The 26,596-nt window shown below is 43.2% G+C and overlaps 3 protein-coding genes across 10 annotated transcripts; 2 read left to right on the top strand and 1 right to left on the bottom strand.

Moving 5' to 3' along the window:
• Positions 1-1,280: 1,280 nt before the first annotated feature.
• Positions 1,281-15,785, top strand: ptpn6 (protein tyrosine phosphatase non-receptor type 6). Of its 5 annotated transcripts, none has more exons than XM_060065077.1 (16): positions 1,281-1,370; positions 2,447-2,469; positions 3,774-3,896; positions 4,579-4,773; positions 7,511-7,694; positions 8,960-9,076; positions 9,535-9,663; positions 10,092-10,188; positions 10,509-10,588; positions 10,937-11,080; positions 11,715-11,846; positions 12,580-12,731; positions 13,422-13,489; positions 13,641-13,792; positions 14,192-14,259; positions 15,488-15,785. In XM_060065077.1, the coding sequence occupies exons 2-16, from the start codon at positions 2,462-2,464 to the stop codon at positions 15,582-15,584; spliced, it is 1,746 nt and encodes a 581-aa protein (XP_059921060.1). In that variant the 5' UTR covers positions 1,281-1,370; positions 2,447-2,461; the 3' UTR covers positions 15,585-15,785. The 5 variants fall into 5 exon arrangements, with proteins under 5 accessions (XP_059921060.1, XP_059921055.1, XP_059921058.1 ...); XM_060065072.1 differs by lacking the exon at positions 1,281-1,370 and adding an exon at positions 1,776-2,023; XM_060065075.1 differs by lacking the exon at positions 1,281-1,370 and adding an exon at positions 1,776-2,023 and having other exon boundaries at positions 2,444-2,469.
• Positions 15,786-15,895: 110 nt separating this feature from the next.
• Positions 15,896-18,790, top strand: rbp5 (retinol binding protein 1a, cellular). Of its 2 annotated transcripts, XR_009528051.1 has the most exons (5): positions 15,896-16,367; positions 16,687-16,871; positions 17,311-17,412; positions 18,187-18,500; positions 18,532-18,790. XR_009528051.1 is itself a non-coding variant. In XM_060065119.1 (4 exons), exons 1-4 carry the CDS (start codon positions 16,292-16,294, stop codon positions 18,238-18,240), a joined length of 417 nt encoding a protein of 138 aa, XP_059921102.1. In that variant the 5' UTR covers positions 15,896-16,291; the 3' UTR covers positions 18,241-18,790. The 2 variants fall into 2 exon arrangements, 1 of the variants encoding a protein (XP_059921102.1); XM_060065119.1 differs by having other exon boundaries at positions 18,187-18,790.
• LOC132467645 (tumor necrosis factor receptor superfamily member 5) lies at positions 18,564-26,248 on the bottom strand. Of its 3 annotated transcripts, none has more exons than XM_060065099.1 (8): positions 25,803-26,248; positions 25,470-25,590; positions 25,045-25,188; positions 24,646-24,739; positions 24,222-24,298; positions 23,519-23,629; positions 20,860-20,991; positions 18,564-20,515 (listed from the first exon to the last, which is right to left on the bottom strand). In XM_060065099.1, exons 1-8 carry the CDS (start codon positions 25,890-25,892, stop codon positions 20,325-20,327), a joined length of 960 nt encoding a protein of 319 aa, XP_059921082.1. In that variant the 5' UTR covers positions 25,893-26,248; the 3' UTR covers positions 18,564-20,324. The 3 variants fall into 3 exon arrangements, with proteins under 3 accessions (XP_059921082.1, XP_059921083.1, XP_059921084.1); XM_060065100.1 differs by having other exon boundaries at positions 25,470-25,595; positions 25,814-26,248; XM_060065101.1 differs by having other exon boundaries at positions 25,814-26,248.
• Positions 26,249-26,596: the final 348 nt, after the last annotated feature.

Genomic DNA, 26,596 nt, shown 5'->3' with positions numbered 1-26,596 from the left:
TTGATCTTACACCCTTCTGAATAAATAAGTGATGTCAGTAGAAAGTCAAATCAGACTTTAGATCCACCACTACAGTCTTAACGTGCTCAGATCCAGGAGAACGGGGCTTTTCAGTTCTATCTGCTCCCAATGGGTCTGGAGGATCGTTCCTGTTGCTGGGGGCAGTGACCTGGAGCTGTGTTTTACGTTGATCTCTATGGGAAACAGGCTGACCAGTGGAGACACAACAAACGGGAGATGGTTGACTGTTATTCCCTGAATCAGAAGAGTCTGATAGCTCAAATGCATCATCTACCTCTTGTCATTACTCCTATTTGCCCAGAATTGGCCGGCCCTGGTCAATTCAACTTGATAAAACGTCCTGCCAAGACATTAATGTCCGCTAAAGACAAAGTGTCTCTAAAGGTTTAAAAATCAAACCTGTGTAGTAGACTGACTGAGACCTGTAGACATTTTAAGAGTTGTCTTTTTTTAAAAATGCCATTCGTAAATACGTTTATTTTCTGAAGAATATCTGTGCAACCAAACAATGTACGCTGTAACCCTCCCCCTCCCACTTTCTGGTGTCGGCCCAGGCTAGTAAACTTTGAAGCGTCTTTGTTTTTGGATAGAGAGGAAGCTATAGGTGTGGAAAAAAAGCAACATTTTGTCACAGCCTCGCTTTAATCACAGCCTCTGCATATGTGACAAAAATCAGTTTGACCAGTTTCCTGAACTAAATTAATACTCTGTGTTTAATACATAGTGTCTGTACATCTATCGCAATTCAAATTGTTTATCATTGAGCGGCTATGTATTAGTATGCAATTAAGCAGTAAGTAGGGTCTCGGATTTACAGTGAGATAAAAAAAGAATTGGGTTAATATTGTTCTTGCACATTACATTACTAGCATTCAAAAAAAGTCTTCTAAATCCCATCATCTAGCCCTGGTGGTCAGAACTAGGAGATGCATCCATAGTGATATCCCCGCTCCTCTCCTATGTGTGTCGAGGGAAACCTGCAGAAACCTATAAAGTTAGTACGAAGATTTTGTGTAGTTTGCCTCTGCAGGACATGTGTGCTTTCATCTGTGAGGCATCGAGGGAGAAGTAGTGTGGCCATAAAGCCCCTAGAAACCAAACCCAGGGCCAGAGAGGATCCTAATAACACAACACCGATCGCACACACACACTGCTGGCCACCTTTGTTCTTCTCATTCTCATGCTTTATTGCCGGTGGCGATGCCATGTGTGTGATTGGCTATCAGCAGATGATCCGGTGGCTAGCATTTGTATAATGAGCAGCGCTTCCATTTGCAAATGATTCACCAGCTGAGAGCAAGAAGAGCTCTGTTCAGAGATGGGGACGCTTGCGCTACGAGAATAAGGAAGTATGCCGTGCCTGCCTCTGTCTATTGTATGCAAGTACAAACACACATGCACACCAACACACCTACACACACGCATAACATATCTGCACCCTCAGAGGTGAGAAACGGAAAGCAAAAACAGGTACCTTAAAGAAGAAAGTATTTATAATATACGAGGCAGAACATGTGACCTGGGTTTGCATGATAAACCCACGCCACACAGATTGCGAATGCTATCTATTTGTTTTTTTTTGAACAAACATATGCTTCCTTTTTTTCTCCAACTGTCAGAATTTCCTGTCCATCTCTTTCTCCCCTTTAGATTTGAAGAAGCACATTATCATTGGCTGTTCAGTGGCCACAAAGTGCAGCTCAGTGAGAGAGAGAGAGCCTTGATCTTTTATTTTATTTGAAAGCATAATTTTAAAGCGACTTTATTTTGGACTATGGACTATTAATTGCGCGTCAAAACAGACCGATCTGGTGGAGGAATTCCGTCAGCTATTTTTGTACTTGTCTGTCTTGCTTTCACTGTTTTGTGAAGGAGCAACCTGAAGGAAGGAGTGAGCACAGAAGCAGCTGAAAGGGGTGGGGATAAAGCAGAGGGGCGAGACATATACACGGCCTATCTCTCTTGACAAGTGTCACTTTGCTTCAGAGTCCGGCAGAGAACAGTAAGTGTTTACCTGATTTCCTTTAAGGAGAGAACAACATAGGAGAGAAGAAGGCATGTTGGAGAGCAAGAGGGAGAGAGAGGGAGATAGAGAGAGAAGGAGGGAGAGAGGGAGAGAATAAGGGAGGGAGAGCGAGAAGGTAGTTGGTTGGATTGGTGCGGGTGGTTTGAAGTGAGGTCTGTTGACCCCAGTGCATGGTAGAGTTTAGTTACTTATTCTTTTGTCTTATTTAAGTCAATCAATATAAGAGGAATCCAAATAGTGCTCACCTGTTTTAGGTCAGAGGTAAGAAAAGATGGGAGTGTACCTGTGTGTGTGTGTGTGTGTGTGTGTGTGTGTGTGTGCGTGTGTGAGAACGAGTGGATGTTTTACAAATCCATACAATTCAACAATTTTATTCTCCTCTCTTATTGGACCCAGCAGAAGAGCATAAACACCATGGTTCGGTGAGTAGATTTGTTGACCAAACAATGTTCAGTTAGCCAACCACTGCTGGCTTTTGCGAAAGGTTGGATGTCAACTTCTCTCTTTCCTTTCTTTTCCTCTTTCCATTTCTTTCACTATAGCTTTCATAGTTTTCATACTTTCAACAGTTGTGTGTTTGTGTGTGTCTGTGTGTTAGTGTGTGTTTGTGTGTGGTTGTGTATCTTTGTTAAATGTATAATTTCTCAATTGGACCATCTTTGAGTCCCTTTGGTAAAAGTTGAAATTCAGAAATTGTATTTAATCCTGAATACTCTATTTTTATTGCAATTATAGATATTATTATAGAGCCTCATGCTGACTGAATGGAGCCACTTGACTGTTGACATGCACTCATTAAAATTGTTTTAGATAAATATGGAGTCCATATTAATATAAATAAACTACCCAGTTTAACTTATTTTCAATCTCTACTCTATACCAAATAATAGCCTGATTAAATGTTGTACCATTGGGACTTGGGTACGATGTGTATGATGTATCTAGTGTTATTTATAGTTACTCATTATTATAGTCACATCATTCAGGGTTATCATTGAAGTTCATACAACATATAAAATACTAAGAAAATATAAAAAGTTGTCGGACAATAACAGTTACTGTTGCAGGAATCAGGCTGTATCCTATTTGTTTTAGTGTTGTTGGCAGTCAACGTGAATATTCAAAGTGATTACAAAATATTTTCCAGGTAATCTGTAGATTACCTGGATATAAACCAGACTATACGCAAAACTGAATGTTATTAAGGGTAGATATCTACAATTAGGAGTGACCTCACAACTAATTGACCGATGGCGTTAATCAGATGCCTGACCAATCACTAACATCACCCTACTTTCCGGTCCTACACACTCTGCCTAAAATGTAAAATGTGTCCGTCTTATTAGAAATTTCACAGAGGATTATTCGTAGCACCTACTCAGGTGTCACATAACTGTGATTATGGGTTTGCTCTCTTGATGCGCCAGGGCACAACAGACTAAACTAGCGAAGGTAGGTCTACAGCCCATGCCCTGGTACATGAAAGGCATTGACCCAGATCAGTGTTAAAATTAAATGTACAAAATGTCTCCTTCCGGTAACTCCGACACGGTCAGAACCACTTTGTCCATGCCGTTAGTAGTAGGCGGGCCGCTTTGTGCATGAGCTTGTAAATATTATACATAATTCAATTATATTTGTAAGAACAAATAATCCAAGGTGTGTATTTGTGGGAGCAGGGGTTTGAGATTTGTTGAGGGTGAAGGTGTGTTGTGCGTGCTCCCAGGTGGTTCCACAGAGGCGTCACAGGCCTGGAGGCCGAGGCGCTGCTCAAGTCCCGGGGCATCCACGGCAGCTTCCTGGCCCGGCCCAGCAAGAAGAACGTGGGGGACTTCTCCCTCTCTGTCAGGTACGGCCAGCACTAAACCCACGCACTACGCTGGTTTGCTTCCCTCCACCAAAAACATGAAAGCAACATTTTCAAAAAGTAATTGTAGTAGTGTTTGAATACGGTTTGTTTTATAGAAGTCACTGCACTGCAATGTTCAATGATTTGGGATGAAATGAAGGTCAATCATTACACTCTTCTATGTACCAAATTGTCACTTCAACTTCCTATTTTCTTAGACAAACAAATGTATGTAATATCAGATCGGGCATCATACAATTTAAAAGTTCAACTAAGTTCCCAGAGAACATATTTTAGAACATATATTATTTTAATTTGAAGACCTTATTGGTTTAGTTTTTTTTCCAAAGAATATTTTCTTATTAACAAATCGTAATGTGATTTTGTTGCCTTCATGCTTACTCTTTGTTAAAAAATTATATAGGATTCGATTTTGAATGTAACATTTTTTCTAGGTTTTTCTGGGCTGAATTCAAAAAAATACTCCCTTGCCAAAAACACATGAATAACAATATAAAAATACTACAGATACAATACAAAAATACTGACCCTGTTGTATATTAGGATAGCAATAGACAGCATGTACCATAGGCCAGCGATTCTCAAAGTGGGGTTCTGGAAATGATCCAAACACCATCACCGTTCACTGTTTGTACTGACTGATGTGTCTCTGCTGCCACAGGGTCCAGGACGACGTGACCCACATCCGCATCCAGAACACGGGCGACTACTACGACCTGTACGGCGGCGAGAAGTTCGCCACACTGTCGGAGCTGGTGGACTACTACACCAACGACAGCGGCACGCTGCAGGACCGCGACGGCCAGATCATCGAGATCAAGTACCCCCTGAACAGCTCCGACCCCACCACCGAGAGGTCAGTCCTCCCCAACCAGACCCATCCATACCCCCACCCTATAGCCCCCTCCCCCACCAGCCCACCCAGACCCATCCGTACCCCCACCCTATACCCCCCTCCGTGTTTGGGCTTCACACTCACCCGTACCGTGTCGTTGTGTTGCTTTTAGTGGTATCTGCAGAGCTTAGTTGTTTGTTCAAAAAGGGCAGGTATAGCACGCACCTTAACCAAATAGTTCATGTCTGGGAGGAAATAAAGGACAATAAAAGAGTGTGATATTTGAATGCCCTCATTCTCTTACTTTGTGTCTGAACGGTTTCAGAAAAGGTTTTTCTGTGACTGAACGCGCTATCGAACATCAGAGGGTAAAAGCAAAAGGTTACGGTGCACACAGTGCAGACGGTTCATAAGCTGTCAGAGTGGTAGAAGCTATTCTCTGGCCTGGGATCAAGAGCCCCATCCAAAGCCAGACGAGTAGGCAACTGATATACAAAATGTTTAAAGAGGGTGGTAGAAAGAATGTATTCTTAATGTCGAAGAGAAATCAATCGGTTTGGAAGCAAGAAGCCCACACCAGCGCGTGTGGGAGGACTGATGGCAGACAGACATTCAGAACATGTTCCTGGTGAAAACTCAAACTGTCAAACTGTCTCCATAATATTGAAGAAATGTCATCCAAAATGCTTCAAAATGCAACATTAGATCAGATAATATTCAAATTGCTTTAAAATTTCATATTGTCTATGTCATAGCTGGTTTTTGTTTTTGTGTGTATTTGTGTTTGACTGCAGATGAATATCAATTCAGACACACACGTTAAACCTCCCTTCCTCTCTCCACATCTCTCTCTCTCTCTCTCTCTCTCTCTCTCTCTCTCTCTCTCTCTCTCTCTCTCTCTCTCTCTCTCTCTCTCTCTCTCTCTCTCTCTCTCTCTCTCTCTCTCTCTCTCTCTCTCGCTCTTTAGCTAACTTCCCTTTCTTGCTGCGGTTGGAAACTTTGTGTTTTGACACTTTTCAAAAAAAGTGACCAGAGCTTTTTGCCTTCCTCTCTAAAAAAACTCCATTGTGTTGTCAGCTTGATTTTAGTTATCTTATCAACTGTCTTCATCTCACCTCATTCAGCGATTCATCGCAGCCCACAGACAACTAGGTGAATAACAGATGTGATACCACCCCTCCCTAAACACTACCTCTTGCATGCAACATAAAGCCTTGAATAACACTTCAGGATGCATGAGAAAGGACACCTGCACACATTTTGATTTATACACTTTAAGACCAAACAGATAAACAGTAAATGCTAGTTCAATGCTGAACTACAATGCTCTATGAACTAAGTTAAAAGAGAATTTATTGTAGAGCTTATATTATTTTAATTTGAAGACCTTATTGGGTTCGTTTTTTTTTCAAAGTATATTTTCTAATCAACCCATCGTAAATGTGATGTTGTTGGCCGAGTTATTTTGGAAAAATATATATTTTGGTTATTTTTGGTTAAAATATATATATATATATATTTTGATGGTAACAATTTTCAAGGATTTTGGGGGAAATATAAACAGTAAATGCAGTATGTTTCCTATCAGCCATTTCACCTATAGTTTAGAATAATCAACGTGTTTACTCAGTGTGCAGCGCAATGTAAATCTATACAATAAGGAAATTGTAAAATGCATGGGGACATTGCAGCAGAAGCTGGTCGAATGGGGTTAGCACAAGCTATAAATACTTTGTTGTCTTCAGCCAAATCTGTCACCAGAAATTTTCCGACCACAAAGCAGGAAGTTCAGAAGAAGAAATCGAGAACTGGGCCTAAAATTAAGTCAGAGGCAGCACTGCTCTGGACAAGTGTAAATTCACTCATTCTGTCTGTCTGTCTCTCTCTGTCTCTGTCTATAGCGCTCTCAGTTACTGTCTCTTTCTTTCTATCTCACTCTTTCTCTCACACACACACACACACACACACACACACACACACACACACACACACACACACACACACACACACACACACACACACACACACACACACACACACACACACACACACACACACACACAAACCCTAACCCTTACCCTAACTTTTAAATATATTGTTAGTTGATAAAGTGTGCAAAAGTACTAAATTACAATGTTAAGTGAATAAATATATTGATGAGAATAATATCAACACACATGGAACATCTGTCAAGAATGAATTCAGATGTTTGATGTTGGGTTTGTTGTTTTGATGTTGTCTTTTACAGAGCTTGTCAGTGTCTGTGCCTGTGTATGCAATTAATCAGTTAATCAAATAATTAGTACCTGGCTTTCTAACCCTACTCCCCAATAAGTTTTGCAGAATAATTTATGTATGCTTTATCACATTCTTACGCATATCATAGAGAAGCTAAATGCATTGGAAGGAAGTTAATGTAGGGTGTAAGTATTGTACTTCAGTGGAGCACAGTAGCTCACATTGCAACCATCCCCACTCAGTAACACACATGGTGAAGCTATAGCTACACTTCTCCAACCCTCGACCAAAGGTTTGCACCTGTTCATGCTTCATGGTGAAAAACCAAACCAGTGTAGAAGGAAACTGTAGTGGCTGTGGGGAGCCATCTTAAGGGCACTGGGTTCGTTCCTCAAGGCCCCTATATCTGTAGGTGTCCAGATCAAAAGGCCTAGAAGCCTCTTCCTTCCTGATTATCATGAGGCTGGCTTCACTTTCCGTCCCTCTGGATAACACCATCACCATCTGTCCTCTGACCCAGGTGGTACCATGGCCACCTGTCGGGCCCCAACGCAGAGAAGATGCTGGGCAAGCGCGAGGAGCCGGGAACCTACCTGGTGAGGGGATCCCTGTCCAAGCCGGGGGACTTTGTTCTGTCCGTCCTCACAGCCGAGAAGACCAAGAAAGGTGACCGGCGAGTCACACACATCAAGATACTATGCCAGGTGAGGGGCCTTTCCACCCGCTGTGTGTGTGTGTGTGTGTGTGTGTGTGTGTGTGTGTGTGTGTGTGTGTGTGTGTGTGTGTGTGCGTGTGTGTGTGTGTGTGTGTGTGTGTGTGGGGGTGGGTTTGTAAAAAACATTTGCGAAAACGATCGAGTGAAAGAAATGTATGCATGTATTTGTGTGTACAAAGTTCAGTTTAATGCAGTGTAGTTTTGTGTGTTTGTGTGAGCCTGCATTGTGTGTGTGTGTCTCTGTGTGTGTGATGGTACGTCTGCGTACATGCATGGGCATGTCCGTGTAAGTGTGCGTACGTGTGGGCGCCCTTCCTCCGAGTGCATGCCCACTGAACAAGCGCTAGGGCGTTTCAGAAGGGGCACAGCCCATCCCGTCGGCTGGGAAACACACAACGCTCTTGTTTCCTCATTTGTTCACGCAACGCCTGCTGGTCAGAGATGAATCACTGTGGATGTACGCAAGCCCTCGTAAACGCTGAGGAGCGGTATAGCTGGATGGAAACTTACAGCTGATGTGTACAGGTGGCGGTGAGCCACGCCGGAGGCACTCATACCAGCTTCCAGTGGTGAAACAACTGATTAGTAGCCTGTATCTTTCAGTAATGGTAATGTTTGTGAGACCACACAAAGGCAAAGGTAGACTTCTTGTAAAATGTATGTCCCAATTCACAGCACAGCAATTCCCCTTCAGGTTCTGCTGCTGCTTGGTCAGATGATGGTGGAGATGAAGAGGTGTTATTGCGATAGCAAGAAGTGAACTCACGCACGACACATCAGTCGGTTTGTTTTCATAGGGTGGTTATTTTTAGCTGTGGTTCACCTCACAGCAAACGCTGCGCAACTTCTCAGCGGTACACATTGTTTGGTCGATGAGAATGAAGGGCTCAGAGGGGAGGGCCCTCAGGGGCCCGTTGTCTCAGGCTTGTGGGGACTCTCTATTTGGACTCAACACAGTGTACGCTATCTCTCACTGCACAGGGAGAGAGTCATATATATAAACATGAATATCTATAGATATAGATATTTGTATAGTATAATAGGATTCAGGGTTCAAGCACATGAGTGTTTGCATGTGTTATTTGTTTGTATGTGTTTGCATGCATACACAAGTCAGTATGTGAATGTCTGTGTGTGTTTATGTGTGTGTGCGTGCATGCTCATGTATGTGTATATGTATGTCTGTGTTGGTGTGTGTGTGTGTGTGTGTGTGTGTGTGTGTGTGTGTGTGTGTGTGTGTGTGTGTGTGTCCAGAGCGAGCGGTACACGGTGGGCGACACCACTTTCTACGACAGCCTGACAGACTTGGTGGAGCACTACAAGAAAGTGGGCATCGAGGAGATCAGCGGACACTGGGTGCACCTGAAGCAGGTGAGGACGCAGTGGCTCAGCACTGAAGGGGAAACACCGACACACACATACATCATGAAAGGGGCTATGCTGGGCCAGCAGCCAGCCTCTGTCCATCGTGTTCACATAGATTTACAATACTGGATATGTAACATGATATGGTACTAATATGGGGCTAGGCCAAAATTAGGTTAATTCATTTAATTTTAAGAAATGTGCATGACTTTTCAGACATTCTTGAAAAATGCACATTCTTAAAGATTACTAAAACATTTTACGGCTAAAAATTTAATTTACATAAAAGTATGTAAATGTAAATTGAATTATCATACATTGCATTGTAAAGTTGAATACGTTTATTCAACTTTACACGTACAATGTATAATGTTTTAAATGTATTCCTTCATCAGTTATATCCTCCCCTCTTACTCCCTCTCCTCCCTATTGTTTCCCTCCCCCTCTGTGTCGTCCCTCTCCAGCCGTTCTACACCACCCGGGTGAACGCAGCAGACATCGACACCAGAGTGAGGCTCCTGGACCAGATGGCCAAGAACCCAGAGGAGAATCCGGGGGAGAAGAGCAAGGCGGGCTTCTGGGAAGAGTTCGATGTAGGTCATTTTGTGTTTTTCTTCGCTTTTGCCAGTTATTGAAGAGGTATACTGCCATCGTGTGGTCGGGTGTTTGCTCCACTCTCAAATTAATTACCTTTATTGGCGTGACACAAGAATGTTGGTTCACCAAACACGAGAACAACACTATAACGTAAATAATATAAATAAATATAGACGGATGAATAAATATAATCAAATATCTTAAAATAAAATACAAAACATAAAATGCACATAAAATGATTCCAGAAACAAATCACCAAATTAAAAACAAAAACATCTTATAAATACTCACAATAATTCTCTCTCTCTCTCTCTCTCTCTCTCTCTCTCTCTCTCTCTCTCTCTCTCTCTCTCTCTCTCTCTCTCTCTCTCTCTCTCTCTCTCTCTCTCTCTCTCTCTCTCTCTCTCCACCCTCTTCCCTAAAGGCTCTACAAAAACTTGAGGCAAAGGTCAAGAAAAGCAGAGAGGAGGGCCAGAGGCCAGAGAACAAGAGCAAAAACCGATACAAGAACATTCGTTCCTGTAAGAACTCTCAACAATCCTAATCTGTTTAACGGGTATTAACAAAATCCCATGTAGAGTGCTGTTGCTTACGTGTTGCCTTTCTCTCTCTCTCCTCTCTCTCTCTCTCTCTCTCTCTCTCTCTCTCTCTCTCTCTCTCTCTCTCTCTCTCCCTCTCCTCTCTTCTCTCTCTCGCTCTCTCTCTCTCTCTCCCTCTCCCTCTCCTCTCTCTCTCTCTCTCTCTCTCTCTCCTCTCTCTCTCTCTTCTCTCTCTCTCTCTCTCTCTCTCTCTCTCTCTCTCTCCTCTTCTATGTTTACTCTCCTTCCTGTTCCAACACAAGTCAATGACACCCGGGTTGTTCTGGAGACTGGAGACCCCACTGTGGTGGGCTCAGACTACATCAACGCCAACTACGTCAGAGTGAGTGTGTCCTTGGTGTGCAGTCCACATCACAAGGGACATAAGGAAATAAGAACGAACATGACCTTATTCATATTAAAAAGTTTAACTCATGCCTTTTACTATTGATATTTACTATTTTGTCATTTAGATGCTTTTATTTAAAGCAACTTGCGGTTAATTCAGTAAGGAATCTTGCTACATTTAGGCTAGGGACAGTGGGCATTGAAACCAGTACCCTTCAGTCATGGCCCTGCCTACAATAGTTTGCGTTAATGAATGATGTTATTAACGTCATCAGGTTTTTGTATCTTTGCGTTTATTAATCTGTTGTTTTTGTTTGCATTCTTCGTTGAATATGCTGTGTAGGACACGTTGAGGCCCGATAATGACAAGGTCTTCATTGCCACCCAAGGGTGCCTCTTGTCAACCGTCAACGACTTCTGGCAGATGGTGTGGCAGGAGAAAACAAGGGTCATCGTCATGACAACAAGGGAGGTGGAGAAAGGACGGGTCAGTAGAAACAATCAAAAACACTATTAGTACTGATATATATATATATATATATATATATATATATATATATATTAGAGCTGTCAGTTAAACGCGTTATTAACGGCGTTAACGCAAACCAATTTTAACGGCGTAAATTCTTTTTTTTTCTTTGGCTCAAAACAAAGAAGCAGTAGCCTGACTGCTATGTTCAAGGCAGTATCTTTGTTGGTTCATCGTTCAATTGCACTATAGGCTTTTTTTTTTTATCGTCCTGTTTTGATCAGTATATGCTAATGTTGTTATCAATAAAAAAACATTTGCGCAAGGCAAGCCGATGTACTTCTCCATGTTGATAAGAGCATTAAAATGAGAAAAATTTATGGGACAAAGAAATCAAGGGATATTTAGCATAGAAAAAAGAATTGCGATTAATCGTGAGTTAACTATGGCATTAATGCGATTAATCACGATTAAATATTTTAATCGCTTGACAGCACTAATATATATATATATATATATATAATATTGATACATAATATTGATATATAGTATCATAATTGACCTGGAATTATACATCTATAAATAATAATTGAAGGATATGAATTAAAAGAAAATAATACTAATTGTTTCATGTGTATTGTACACCACGCAGAATAAATGTGTTCCTTACTGGCCGGCGGTGGATGCTTACAAGGAGGTGGGGGCGTATGTGGTGACCTGCCTGTCAGAGACGGACGCCAGCGACTACAAAGTCAGAGTTTTAGAGATGGCCCCTTTAAACGAGGTAACAAAACCTACACAACCTTCAGACCCTTCTTCTTCTCACCCCCTGTACACTACTCTGAGATGAGGTGGATAAACAAAAACCATACACAACCTTCAGACCTTTCCTTAACTCACCCCCTCTACACTACTCTGAGATAAGGTGGATAAACCAAAACCTACACAACCTTCCTTATCTCAACCCCTGTACACTACTCTGAGATGAGGTGGTTAAACGTAAACCTACACAACCTCAGACCCTTCCTTATGTCAACGCCTGTACGCTACTCTGAGATGAGGTGGTTAAACGTACACTATTCTGAGATGAGGTGGATAAACATATGTTTGCTTCGGTGGTGTATCCAGACGGATGAGTAGGGGGGCCCAGGCCTGGTCCAGAACTCCACAGGGCCCCCGACCACAGCACTGGGCTTTGCAGACACGGGGGGAGAATGCAAACTTTAAGTAGCAAACATTCTCCACAGTGATAAAATAATTCATTCATTATTTTACCTGCATGGCAGCTTTAGGCACCCGGAGTAACCCATTTACAGATTAACATTCAAATAACTTCCGTGATCCTGGGGGAAATGTTTTCTGTTACATTGCCACAAAGATAATAGAGAAGAGCAACACTTGCACCCTTAATGTGCCACCCCAGGCCAGCCAACGGACACACTCAGAATTTTGAATACAAATGCTGCACACATGCTGGTGAACATGCATCGCCTCACCACCCATTAACCGTTCCCTAGTCCAAGAAGACCCGTATCTGGCACTACCAGTACCTGAGCTGGCCCGACCACGGGGTCCCCCAGGAGCCCGGCGGAGTCCTCAGCTTCCTGGCTCAGGTCAACGCCAAACAGGAGATGTTGCCCGACGCCGGACCAATGGTCATCCACTGCAGGTCTGAATGCCCTCCCCAGCCCAGCCCAACGCACACGCTCACAGCATTAAGCTAATCAACATCATATCATATACCAGGCTGGGTTGGAGGTTCTAATAACGGGAGAGCAGTGCTTACATGCTCGGCATGGATGTTCCCAGATAGGAAATACGACTTAAATGATTCATTGGTCATTTTTCGCTGTTTCTTTTGAAAGATGAATATCATCTTTTCCAGATGTTGGGAGGACAGGGGCCCAGGGAGATTGTACAGAGTTACTCATTTTGTTGTTTATGAGGCACAGTATATAAACCCAATTGGGCTTGATATCATAGAATCATGGACGGTAGAAGAGAGATTATTGTATTTCATTTTCCACAACCTGATTAGGTTTAGTTGCAGCTGAGCAGAAAGTCGGTTTACACGGGGACACGATCACAGTTATCCTATAGGAATTTCACCCCATGTGATTTCATTAACACAGAGGCTGTGGGTGTTTCCAAGTGGTTTATGGATGTAATTTTTTAATCTCTAAGTTTGTAAAGATGTACATGTCATGTGCAGGAAGCCATGACAAGAAACACTGTTCCTTGCTGCTGCCCCCCCCCCCGTCCCGCCCCCCGCCCCCTGCTCAACGTGACGACCTCCACTCCATTCTGTTTGAATCCCCTTGCCTTTCAGCTGATTGAACCTTCCTGTGTGTCTGTCCAGTGCAGGGATAGGTCGGACGGGTACCTTCATGGTGATAGACATGATCCTCCACAGTATTGACATCCAAGGTAGGAATCAAATCAAACAGACTGAACCGCTACGTCCTAAGAGCCCCGACTGAGAAGGGCGACACCACATATCTGTGAACTGGCGTTTGTTCAATCTTGATGGCTAACGGTGCGTCCCTGCCCCTTGTTCCCCTCCGGTCCTCCGATCCAGGGGTGGACTGTGACATCGACATCCAGAAGTGCATCCAGATGGTCAGGGAGCAGCGGTCCGGCATGGTGCAGACCGAGGCCCAGTACAAGTTCATCTACCTGGCCGTCTCAGAGCACATACAGGCCTTTAACGCCCAGAGCAAGGCCTCCATGGTGGGCTGAGAGAAAGAGAGAGAATCCCTAGATCTGCCCCCCTCCACCCAGAACTATGTTAAAGTGTTGCTGTTTGATTTAATTTGATGATGTCATCTCAGTTTAAGTAAAGAAACCCTTAGAAAGCTCATTCTCCTCAACTATCTAATCTGAGTGCATGAGTGCTACCATTGTATTGAGGATATAGTCATTTGAATCGATGTGTGTCAAACAGGCTTCTGATTGTTATCATGAACCTCAAATCTCGCCAATTCATGTCTGCTACCTGTTAGGTTGACAAAGGTAGCATTGTGAAAGATAAACCTCGACACCATGCAGCGTTAGAGGGCAAAGTCTACTACCACCCTGACTCAATGCTCTCCCTCTCGCTCTCTTTCTCTCTCTCTGTCTCTTCCCTAGGAAACCGAAACAGAGTATGGAAACCTTCAACTGATGAAACACCCGACTGCAAGTAGAAAGGTCTCCAAGTGAGTCAATGTAATGTGTGCTTTTGGGAGGAAGAGTAGGAGAGAGAGAGAGAGAGAGAGAGAGAGAGAGAGAGAGAGAGAGAGAGAGAGAGAATGCAAATTAAAATGAATGTATTAATTGCATGTCTCCCAGGACACACACACACACACACACACACACACACACATGCAGGCCTCTCCTCCGTGTGCCCCCCCCCCCCCGTAGCCCTCCTCCAGCGGGCCCAGTGTGTGTTTAGCGGAGGAGATCCCATATGGCAGCAGCACTTGAGTTCTAGCGGGTTTATGGGATGTTGTGGAATTTTGAGGCACAAGTGCAGCAGGTTTTACTCTAATCCTCTTTGGATACGATAGGACTACAGGCAAACCTGGTGGTACCCCCAAACCCTCAGCCCCCCCAGCCCCGTATTCTGATTATCTTCAGGCCTTTGTTTCCAGAATAATGGACATCTTTGTGTCCGTCTTACCGGGGTAATACCGCGAGATAAAGGGACCCTATGTGTTCACTGACTCACTCACCCACTTCCCAGCGAAGGAGAAAACACACCGATGCAACAGCACGCGGGGTTCACACACCCGGAACACTCCTCTGACATTTGACCTATTTGGAACCGCTTCTTCTTTCAAAACATGTCCCATCATATCTCTCTCTCCCTCCCCCGGTCATTGTCGCCGAGTCACATCTGTTGCCCTTGTCGGGGTCCTTGGCGGGTGAAACGGAGCGAGGGGAGTGGGGATGCTCTGTCGCCAACGGGTGCCACTGTCTGATGCTTGCTGTTGGATTTATGTGTGTAGTCGTTGGTAACGGACCCAGTTGGCCGGGCTCCCAGCTCCCACGACCGCAGCCTCCCCTCGGCTGGATCTATTTAATTAAAGAGTTGAAAGTAAATGCCACGGCTCATTGATCGCTACAATCTCCTCCACACAAGGCGCTCTGGATGTAGCAAATCATAACGCGCCTGGGATGAATCCCATCAAACAGGCTGGGCCACACATATTACGCACACACCCACGCACGCACGCGCGCACACGCACACACACACGTCGCACACACACGCACGCACACACACACGTCGCACACACACGCACGCACACATGCACATGCACACAAACCCATACACACACACACACACACACACACACACACCAGACAGACACACACACCCGCACAAGCAGAAACACGTCAGAAGTGAACATTATAATTCATGTATTTTTCTTTCCTCTGTGACAGGAACAAGGAGGAGGTATATGAAAACACCAAGGGAAAGAAGGATGTGAAAAAGCAGAAATCTGAGGAGAAGAAGAGTGGCTCTGTGAGGAAAAAGTGAAAAGAAGAGGAAGAGTTCCAGACGGGAACATATTTCATGAAATTATATCATTATATCATTATTTTTATGTTGATATGCAATCTTTTATTACTGTTTTGTTGATGACAAGTGGAATAAGAGTTTACAACCGATAGATAATGACACTTGTTTAACATTTTTGAAATGTATAGGATGACTAATGCATAAATCTGTTGAAAATAACGTGTGGGGTAAAGTGTGCGTTTGTCTTTATTCGAATCGAATCCGTGTGAATGTCAACATGTTTTCAAGCAACGCCCATTTTAAGTCAAAGCTCACATTACGAAAGATGTCTGATCTTTTCCCTTCCGAGGAGACCCCTCCTTCTCCGCAGGAGGTTCCCTGGTATTATGAAGAGCTCGTCTGCTGGGACTTTCAGTTAGAAGCAGACTTGGATTGGTCTTCAAGCTGCACATGTCCTACCGTTACTATTCTCAGAAAAGGGTTGAATAAGTCGAGATTTCTTTGTAATTTCCGCACAGATAGTTTAGTGTGCAACATTTTAGAGACAAGACAGTGGAACACATTTAAGGCGTGTTTAGATAGCTGCAGAAGGGGACTTTATATCAAATGTGGGCGTTCACCTGTAAGGAATAAAAATACAATAAAAATCCAACCAGAGAGGGAGAAAGAAAATCGCCCTACTGTAACTGCAACTGCAATAGGATTCTCTTTGACGAAACAAAACAATGGCTAAACCCAACTACTCTGGGACCTTTCATATGGTTTCTCAGGACAACATGGATGCCTACCTCGCAACTTTGGGTAAGGGTCAAGATTGTTAACATGCGTCTCGCCTGCGCACAACTTTTTCTTTATTAGTATTACTTGCATTCCTGGCGCCTGTAATTGATACTTGGCCTCCGGCAAATCACAGCACTCCCATGGGATTGTGTTCTGCAGATATGCATTTGGTTATCGCTGCGACGCAATTGTGTTTTAATTTAGGATGGTGTGCAATTCTCTGTTTTTACGTTTACAGTTTTCCGTGATCCCGGACTTGTTAGTAGGTTTCTGCACAAATCGTTGCCGGGCTGCATTGGCGTTGGTGACCAATGTATACACTATTTTCTTTCTCATTCAGATATCAATTTTGCGCTGAGGAAAATAGTGTGCTTACTGAAGCCCACTAAACAGGTTGAGCACGACCCAGCCACGGGGGGTATGAGGATCCGCACCATGACCACGTTTAAGAATTTTGACATGGATTTCTCTCTGGGCAAGGAGTTCACAGAAGACCTCGGACCCGTGGATGGACGGGTCTGCCAGGTGGGTTGCGTTTGTCTCATGGATTGTCTGTGTGTGTACATAGGTCTTTTTTTCTCTCAACCAGCTGTAGTCGCTGCTTCATCTGTGTTGTAACATAATAGTTGGCACAGAGCTATTCTGCAAAAGGACGTTTGCTTACTGCATCTCATTAGTACTTAAAGAGGGGGAAAACAAGACTTATTGGAATGTCACACACACACACACACACACACACACACACACACACACACACACACACACACACACACACACACACACACACACACACACACACACACACACACACACAAATTTAATTGTGCTCAAAGCCATTTGGGTTGCAACACAAAGTGTGTCTGTGTGCACTTCTACAGTAAGAGAGTACTTTCCTTGCTGATCTCCATGTGAAAAGACTCTCTTTCTGGTGTTTTTATTTAAATGTGGTTGCATCTTTCCTCAGACTACTGTGGACTGGGCAGGAGACAAGCTGTTGTGTGTCCAGCGAGGGGAGAAAGAGGGACGCGGCTGGACTCACTGGCTGGAGGGAAATCTGCTGCATTTGGTGAGGATGCTTACACAGGATGCTCATTTAGGATCCTGGCAGGAGGTGGTCGACGGGGGAGGCGGGCGGAGATGGGGGAGTCTACTGGTAGAAGGACATGGCGAGAGATAGGGGGAGGGGAATGAAAGATGGGAGCACATGATACAACCACCAAACTGGCAAGAACATGCAGAAAAGATGGCATAGATATTGAGAGCGCTATTCTGTGATGTGCTTCACTGTCGGGGGGGGGGGAGACAAAATGTCTACATCTTTCTCTATCGGCATTTGGCCAACGATTCTAAAACAACAACCAAGGTATGCAGGGGAAAAGGGGCAGGGGGTGGGATCCTTTATTCCTTTTCACAAATAAATGTTAAGTCACGTAACAAAGGGAGAAGACTTCAACAAGGCCTCTAATTCCCTGTCCCCCCTCCCGTGGTTTGGTACTGCCTGTCACTGCTCATTAGTGTCTCACACAATCGCGTCTGTGGACTAAGTAGCTCTATCCAGGATGTATTATTAAATACTTGTGGGGAAGGGGGGAACAATGGGCGAGTTGAACTTGGGTTCAACCCGGAGAAAGATCCACGGCGGCCCTTCAAAGGGTCTGGGATGGGGAAAGACTACAGGCACATGTGGGGAGAGAGAGGGAGAGGAAGAGGCTGTGTGGGGGGTTTCTTCAGCCTAATTTGCATAACAATACATTTCATCCCTTGTGTTTAAAACGTCGCTTTCAATGTTTGTGTGTCTGTGTGTGTGCTAACCCTCCATTTCCCCCCTCCCTCTCTGCAGGAGATGAGATGTGAGGGTGTCACTGCCAAGCAAGTTTTCAAGAAGGCAGACTAAACCATCAAACTCATTGGGGGAGCTTTCCAAACACACATTTACATTACCGCTTTACATTTATTTTTTAGTCTTAAGACAGAAAATTTGCTTGGTACTCGGTATACTGAAGGGAGTGGCTTTTAATTGTTAATAGACGTTTGAAAAAAATAATTTGATAGATTCAATCAAATCATTTAAATGAGTTTGCATTTATAGCAACAGTTGTGCGTCTTTTTGTTGAAGATTAGTCCAATATGTTTTTTCTGAAAACATATTTAACGGTAGGAATGACATGTGGGAGTATTTCTACAGAGAGTAAATTAGTTTTTTTGCACATATTTGGCCAGTATTGAATTGTTTATTCAAATACATCTAATAAAACGGTCAAACTATTTAATACTTTACCAAACAAAACAACTAGACCCTGTGATTTTCTCTGATCACACATCAAAAAGTGGAAGGATAAACAGTATTTGTTCAGTGGCTTTGAATTGAAAGATAATGCATTTGAAAAATTGAAATGATAGTGTTGTCATACTGCATGATTTGTTTAATAAATTGTTTATGTGAATCTGCCCGTATTGTGTTAATAATAATACACTTGTTATTCTTATTGTTAGTTTAGGATTCCTAACATGAAAAAGCGTCAACCATAATACTTTTTTTTCCTAAACATTTTATATTGAATGCGTCATTTTCGTTTGAATAGCTGATCATTGTAATGCTTACCATTATATGCAGTATCTTTAAACCAGTATGGTGTATATAATAAATAACATAGCAGGGAGAACCATTGCGCACCATTGTGTGCTAATGCAAATATTCCAAGATATCTTCAAACTAAGTAGCCCCCTACGATTTGCATCAACAATAATGCAGGGCTCCCAAGTCTCACGCAATGCATTCGGCGTGAGACACACGCAATTCAACCCATGCACACGCTCACACGCCACACTTCGTATTTCTCACGCAGAAAAATTACCAGCATAGCGCCCACCAATTTGCGCCGCTATTTAACAGTGGAACAGGTAGGAATCAAATGGGTTCCCCGTACGTAGGGTAACACCAGACGTCCTTTTTTGCCCGGAAAAGCCCTCTTTTTAAGACATTTAAAAAAAAAAAAAAGTGTCCGGGAGGAATTTCAAAATCGTACTAGATTTCATTACAAAGCCTCAAGCATGTTCACATTGAATTTGCGTTGCGTTTCTCTGGGTCGTTCACAAACTGGTGAGGCTACAACCTCCCCTACTCAGTTCTGTTCACTTTGCATTGGTGGAAGTGAGTAGGGGGAGTGGTTAAGTAGAGCCTTCAGATTGGACGGTTTGACTTTAGAGTTACCGTCATGTTTTGTATTTCTTTTTTTTACCATTATTGTTTCATAGGGACAAACATTAATACATTTCTCCTATAGGGGATTGATGAAGTTCTATCTATTGAACAGAAAGAAACACTACTTTACACACTTTACCACAGCATTGGCCTACTGAATGCGACAGATATATTTTAAGCACTGGACTGAATGCCACATAAATATAAATGTATGTTTTTGCACGTTTGCAATGTTTAAAATTTCAGGGGAAATGATATGCCTCTACTGGTGTTGCTAAGGCCAATAGCCTTTTGAGGCAGTGTTGTTTCTGAATATTAGTGCCAATTAGGGCCAATTATGCTTACTATCATACATTAGTCACCATGTCTGGACACATTGTATGCAGTCACATGTTAATATCCCCCCCCCCCCCCCCCCCCAAATCTCACTCTGAGTTCAAAACTTGAGAGCCCTGATAATGGATGATAGAAGGAATCATTGCCAAGCTTTCATGCGTCGCCTTTTCAAGGCCCTCATTGATTTGTCATTTCGATGGCCGTCCTTTAGAGGGCAGCAGAGGGACATGCTCTTTGTCATGGTAGAAATATTTAAGGAACACCCGCCGTCTACGGAAATTCCATTCTTGCAACATTTCTCAAGAAATTTCGATTTGTCCCAGTGCTGGGAAGAGATTCCTCAGCCTCAGTCCGTGTTCATCAACTCCCCCATGTGTACCATGGACCTATTAAAGATGTGTACCGAGTCTATGGAGTGAGTGCATGCGGACTGCTGCTGGCTACGTCCCGCACCACTCGTCCTCCTGAGGCTCGGAGTGGAGGCCGAGCGAGGCTCCTAGCAGCTGATCCGGCCTCCCGTTCCCGTGTTGGTCTTCATGATTGAAGGGATTAGGAAAGCTGGTCCATTCCGGTTGCGTTTTGTGCAGGCCATTTTCAACCACGCGGTCAGGGCTGCAGCACTCAAAGTCCACTATAGGAAAGAAAGAAAAATTGAAATTCAATAGCCTACCACATTTTCATTCTAATGCCCTAGTGCTCCACAATTGATGTATTGTAATGGAACATAAGCATGATGATGTGTGGATATTCTCCATCAGCGCTGCTGTAACGACCACATTAAGTGACGACTGAATGAGGGCATTTATTTTAACGGTAATAACTGTAAAGATGATGACCTAGTTTAGACCTTTTGTTTCAATAAAATTGGCTTTTATACACCCGACCTCCATCTATTGGTGTTGAGGACGGCAGCAGCTCCTGTGGTGTGTGTGAGTGTGTGGAATTTTTGTAGGCCTCCGTGGCAGAGTGGGTCACCTGTGATGTGTGAGGGGCAGTCGCAGCTCTCCTGGCAGTGGATGTCCAAATGCGGGGACGGGGCATGCGGTGGGAGGTGGACTCCCGGTCGGCCTCCTGACACCCCTGGATCAGCAGGAACACTGGAGAACACTGACAATGGACACACCAGGTAAACACAAGGACCTTCACCTAGGATTTTGAGGTAAATTAATTTAGTCTATGCCATTTCTGATGATGTGTCAAGCTAACAACAGTTATAAATGGTTTCTTCTTTCACATAATGGTCAACACCATAGGTTTTATGATTTTGTAGATAAGATAAAGACTACAAACATGGCCACTTTGCCATTTCCGCTAAAGCCAAGACAAATGAATGTTCTGCGTTTTATTATCCATCCGTCTCGGAGGTCCGAGGACGTTGCCTAGCGACGCGCACGAACACGCCCCTTTTCCTCGGACGGCGAACTCGCAATCTCGGTTGTACTCAGTGGTGACCGAGCAAAATTCCGAGACAGAATTCAAGATGGCTGCGCCCATGTGACTTGAAGCATGAACTGTTTTCATTGTGCTTGGACCGCTTTGGTGGTTTAAAGGGACACTGTGTAAAAATTACTCCCATGTAGTGGTACAATTGTATATTGCATTCAAACTAATAGTGCTCGCTTGTTCAAAAACTACGGTGGGCAGTATGTGCCAAGAAGCTGTGTCATGACATCCAATACTACCTCATCGAGTCATTCGAGTGATAATGAGGTTCGTTATTTCGAACAAATTTCAAACTGCATTGAATCATTAGTGTAAGCTAATGATGTATGAGTAATTACTCTTCGAGCAAGAAAACGCATTTGCATTTCCTGTACCACGTAGTGCTTTTTGTCCCTCTCGGCAGTTCATAGACCGGAAGAACATGGAAGCCTCCATGAAGCTTACCCGTCCTATGTAACTACATATTAATTATTCTTCGCTCAGGAGGATAAGTGAGATTTTTGGCAGCGATAATTTTACACCAATGAGGACTTATTTATGAATGAATATGTTGATTTGATGTAATAAATGACTTAAAATATTACACAGTGCCCCTTTAAATGTCAATTTCAATCACTCGTATTACTGCAATACCTTACTGCGTCCGTATCTCTGCCTATGGCCTATACAGCCTACCTATTTTGGAGCGCCTGGTCCTCTGCCAATGCTACCGCGACAACAGCTTTCCGGGTGGCGTCCATGTTTTCCTCCAACGACCGAGCGAAATAATAAAACGCTTGAAGTGTGGGCGTGGCGTCAGATCTGAGAAACGATTCGGTTCGCAGAGAATACTAAAACGCACCAGACAGGGCCATACCACAAAGGATCGAAATTGTTTTTCATCAATTTACACGTTTGGAAAATAGTTTATTATTTGTACACCGTCATCTGAAATGTTAGGATATGATAGGACGAGTAGCCTACATGCAATAAGGGCCTTTTGTAAATATTCCTGGTATAATATTTTTTTTTATCAATTCACCATTCGTCCACTTTTGAGAACTATTTAGTAATTAAGCAGACACGCAAATTCAAACGACGACATTAAGACGCAGGTAGGAGTTAGAAATCAAGGGGATCGAACCCAGTAACTTTCGTTTGGGAGTTTAGCCAGCTAGTCACTACACCAACAGAGTAACCTCCATACAGTCTGAGTGAGTCTACATCTCAGTGTACAGTATACTACTTATACCAACCCAATACCTAACCAGTTAGGCCCGGAGTTGTAAAGAAAATAAACAGTCAAAAGTTCAACACACAGCAAAACAAGAGTCATTTCCCACACACTTGTGACGTGTTCGATTTACTGGCAGTGGAGGGGGATGTGGTTTCCCCCCCCGCCCCCTGACAGCTTCTCACTGAGCCTTCTGGGCTTCTACCAACGGTTTAAGAATATGCAGGTTTCTTCCTCACTGAATCGTCATCTGATCTTGTCTATTATCATGTCTGACTGTGTGTCCTCCCATTATATGGTGGTGCATGTGAATACAAATGCTTTATCTCAAAACAAAATATTTTCATTTCTATTTTATTCTATGTTTGGTCTACACATTGGGTTCAAAAGTGAATTAGTGTCTTGGCCACACAGCCTCTACTGAAAAACTGTTCACTTGCTGAACGACCCTGTCTGGGTCATACACACAGTCACGTGGAAAGTTCTGTCCCATTCTGTAGTCTGGTATATTCTCTCAGATAATCTGGGATATTAGACTAGCCTGCCGTCTTCTTTTTAAAATATCTTATTTAAAAAAGAAAGACTGGTGCATATTTGTTGACCCACATATATATAAACAAATAAATAAATAAATATAAATAAATATATATATATATATATATATATATATATATATATATATATATATATATATATATATATATATATATATGTATGTATGTATGTATGTGTATATATATATATATATATATGTGTGTGTGTGTGTATATATATATATATATATATATAAATGTGTATATAAATGTGGGTCAACAGCACCAGTCTTAAGTGGCTTTGCTGTAACTTGCACAGGAAAGAGTTGGGGAAAACCACACGTTGAACTTCAAAGGTATTTGCAACTGTCATTTTGATGTTGATCAGCAAGCCAACATGTAGGACACGCAGAGTGCATGCACCTCGCTCACACACAGCTCCTACCTGTTTTACGTGATCTGCGTCTTGTCCGCCAAAAGATCAGTCCAAGAAACAGGAGGAGAGTGTTCAAGGCCAGCCCAGACCACAGGCCTGCTGGTAACTCCCAGGAACACCCTGGAAGAGACAGCAGGAGGCACGAGGAGGGGACAGGTCATATTCCCATACAGAGGACGACTTGTTTACTTGAGTGTCAATGCCTGCAAATGTAATTTCCTTAACAAATGGATCCTATAATTCCAAAAACCGATGGCAGTGAAAACCTTGGGTACAAATTCAGATTTACAGTACACGCTACTGTCAGCCTTAACCAGGATCAAATCCTTTTGAATTTCACTCAAAATGGAATCCTTCAGGAAGGGCAATCCTCAAGAGAGACCATAGGCATTTTTTAAAGCCTATTTATTTCTTATATATGGATTATTGGGGATGCATCCTAACTGCTCCATAAAAAAGAAGATGAAAGTGTTTTGGGTAGTGTAGGAAATAACACAATGGAGGAGGAAGTCTGACAGGATCAGCATATGAACCATGGAGTGAGTTGTACATCAATATTAAACATCTTATAACTTTGTTAATGTCTATAGTGTTGTAATTCTAATAATCAATTGTCAATAACTTGAGGATTGCAATATTTTTACCTCAAAGGTTGTACAGTAATTTGCCATACAGTATTCCCGAAATAATGTTATAATCAGTCAAACCCTACCAGATTTGAAGGGACCACAGATAGCATCAGCAATATCGGTTCCAGGCATTTCCAGCGGTCTCCCTTGTTCTTCACAACTGCAACACAATACAGAGTAACTAGACAGCCCATCAACTGAAAACTGCACTGTTCAACTTTTCTATTGCTGCTCCATTTAAAAAAAAGGCCATCCTCGAGCCAATGCATCCATGGAATCCCCTCCATTAATAATTGTATGCATATCACTTTTGCGCCTTTACTTTGGCAACTTTTACTTGGTAGTTTGACTGAACCCTCCCTACGATCCCAAAGCCCTGCTTTAAATTCATCAAAAAATGTCATCACAATTAGTGTTTTCAATTTATTGCAATTTTAACTCGGATGAATGCTTTAAATGAATGAATTAAATGATAGCCTAGCTAATAAAGAACCAAATCAAGCTCACCTGGTGTGTGCTTTACAAGGTGAAGTGCGGTCTGACACATTGCTGAACATCCCACTGTCACAGGGACCACAGATTGTATCATTTGTCACCGTGGCTGGAAGTGTAACAGTGCGTCTCGTTATTTCTGTAACTCTACTATTTGTTAAAAGTACTTTAGCACCCTATCCAAACCAACCTACAATGAATTCAGACGCATGTCTTTCATGGGGCTATGCATCCTGCTCTAGGATTGCCTTCATGCAGGTAGGCTGTGGACATTGGGATTGAACCCATCCACTACACGACCCGGGCCGGGTTGTGTAGTGCACTGTCCTTCTATCCTGTGTCCATCATTAACGTTCAACGTTCCCCTTTAGTGTGTGTGTACCCACACAGCCACCACAGACGGTCAGCGCTCACCTTGAACCCTGACCCCTTGGCCCGGGGGACAGGAGGTGATCTGTACACATTGTTCACAACTGGCATCGTGGCAATAGAAGCCCGTGTTGCAGCCACACTGCCGGTTTTCATGGGCCTGGCATTCCTTCACCACCGTCTGGTTTTCTGCAACAACACAGATGGAAACAGTTGGAAAAAAAAGGGTTTATCATACATTAATAATTATAAATGAATAAAGGTTGAGCGCCTGGTCTTGGAATCTATTTTTCACTTAAAGAATAAAAAACCCTCTACATGGGAAATACTAACAATGTCTTAAAAGACGAATTAGTGCAGTTGATCTTTCGGGGGAATGGATGAAACGGGTTGCGTCTAGGATTGCTCAGAAGTCTGTGTATGTCTTCTTGTGTGTGTCTTTATATGTGTGTAAAAATTGTTTCACTTACTGTTGTCGCATTTTGCACATAATAAACATTGAGACAGGCCGTTCTGCTTGTCTGTGAAAACCTCTGCTTCACAGTCTAAACACTCAGTGTGCCTGGTTGAGTCACAATCTCTGCCGACATACTGTCCTAAGAAGGAGTGGAAGAAAGACACAGACTGAGTTGTGAAAGGGAATCAGGCTAGCATTATCAAATCAATGAGAGGTTGCAGATTAGTAAACAAACACACACACACACACACACACACACACACACACACACACACACACACACACACACACACACACACACACGCGCACAAACACGCGCACACACACATACATTTTACACATATACGTTAGACACACCTGCCGGACAGCGAGCACAGCATCTGGTTTCTTGGGCAACATACGCGTTTGGATTACAATTCATCCTTTTGACCCCCATCAGCCACTGTCCCCAGACACCTCCAGTAACCTGTAGTGGCTTAGATCCCCGTCAAACTCCGGATTCTCTCCCTCTTGTAGTCCTCCCTTTTCTGAATGAATAAGTTCCAGTTCTGTGTACGGCTAAGCCATCACCTGCTGCTGTCCGCATGGTATCATGAGTCACTGGTGTTCCTAGCATATGACTTCTACTGCTCTTGTGTGTTCTGTTTCAGCACAGTGGAAAATCTGTGTAGCCAGCCACCCCTCCCCATCTCACTCTCACACCCTATCTGTGTTTTTTTGGCTGGTGTCTTTTCGACTCTCAGTCTCTCTCTCAGTCTCTGTCTCCCTCTCTGTCACAGTTTCTCTCGCCCCCCCTCTCACTCTCTCACTCTCTGTCTCTCTCTCTCTCTCTCTCTCTCTCTCTCTCTCTCTCTCTCTCTCTCTCTCTGTCTCTCTCTGTCTCTTGATCTCTATCTCTCTAGGTCTCACTCTTTCTCTTTCTCTCTCTGTCTCTCTCTCTGTCTATCTCTCTCTCTTTCTCTCTCAGTCTCTCTCCGTCTGTCTTTCTCTTTCTCTCTTTCTCTTGGTCTCAGCCTCTCTTTCTCGGTCTTAGTCTCTCTCTCTTTAGCTCTTTCCATCTATATTTAACGTCTCTGTTCCTATCAAATCCATCTCTGCCGATTGTTGGACGGGTGTGTTCCAGAAGTATAGTACCAAGGA

The sequence above is a fragment of the Gadus macrocephalus genome, chromosome 11 (assembly GCF_031168955.1).
Source record: "Gadus macrocephalus chromosome 11, ASM3116895v1".
NCBI classification, from domain to species: domain Eukaryota; kingdom Metazoa; phylum Chordata; class Actinopteri; order Gadiformes; family Gadidae; genus Gadus; species Gadus macrocephalus.
This window is presented reverse-complemented; position numbering and strand designations above follow the sequence as displayed.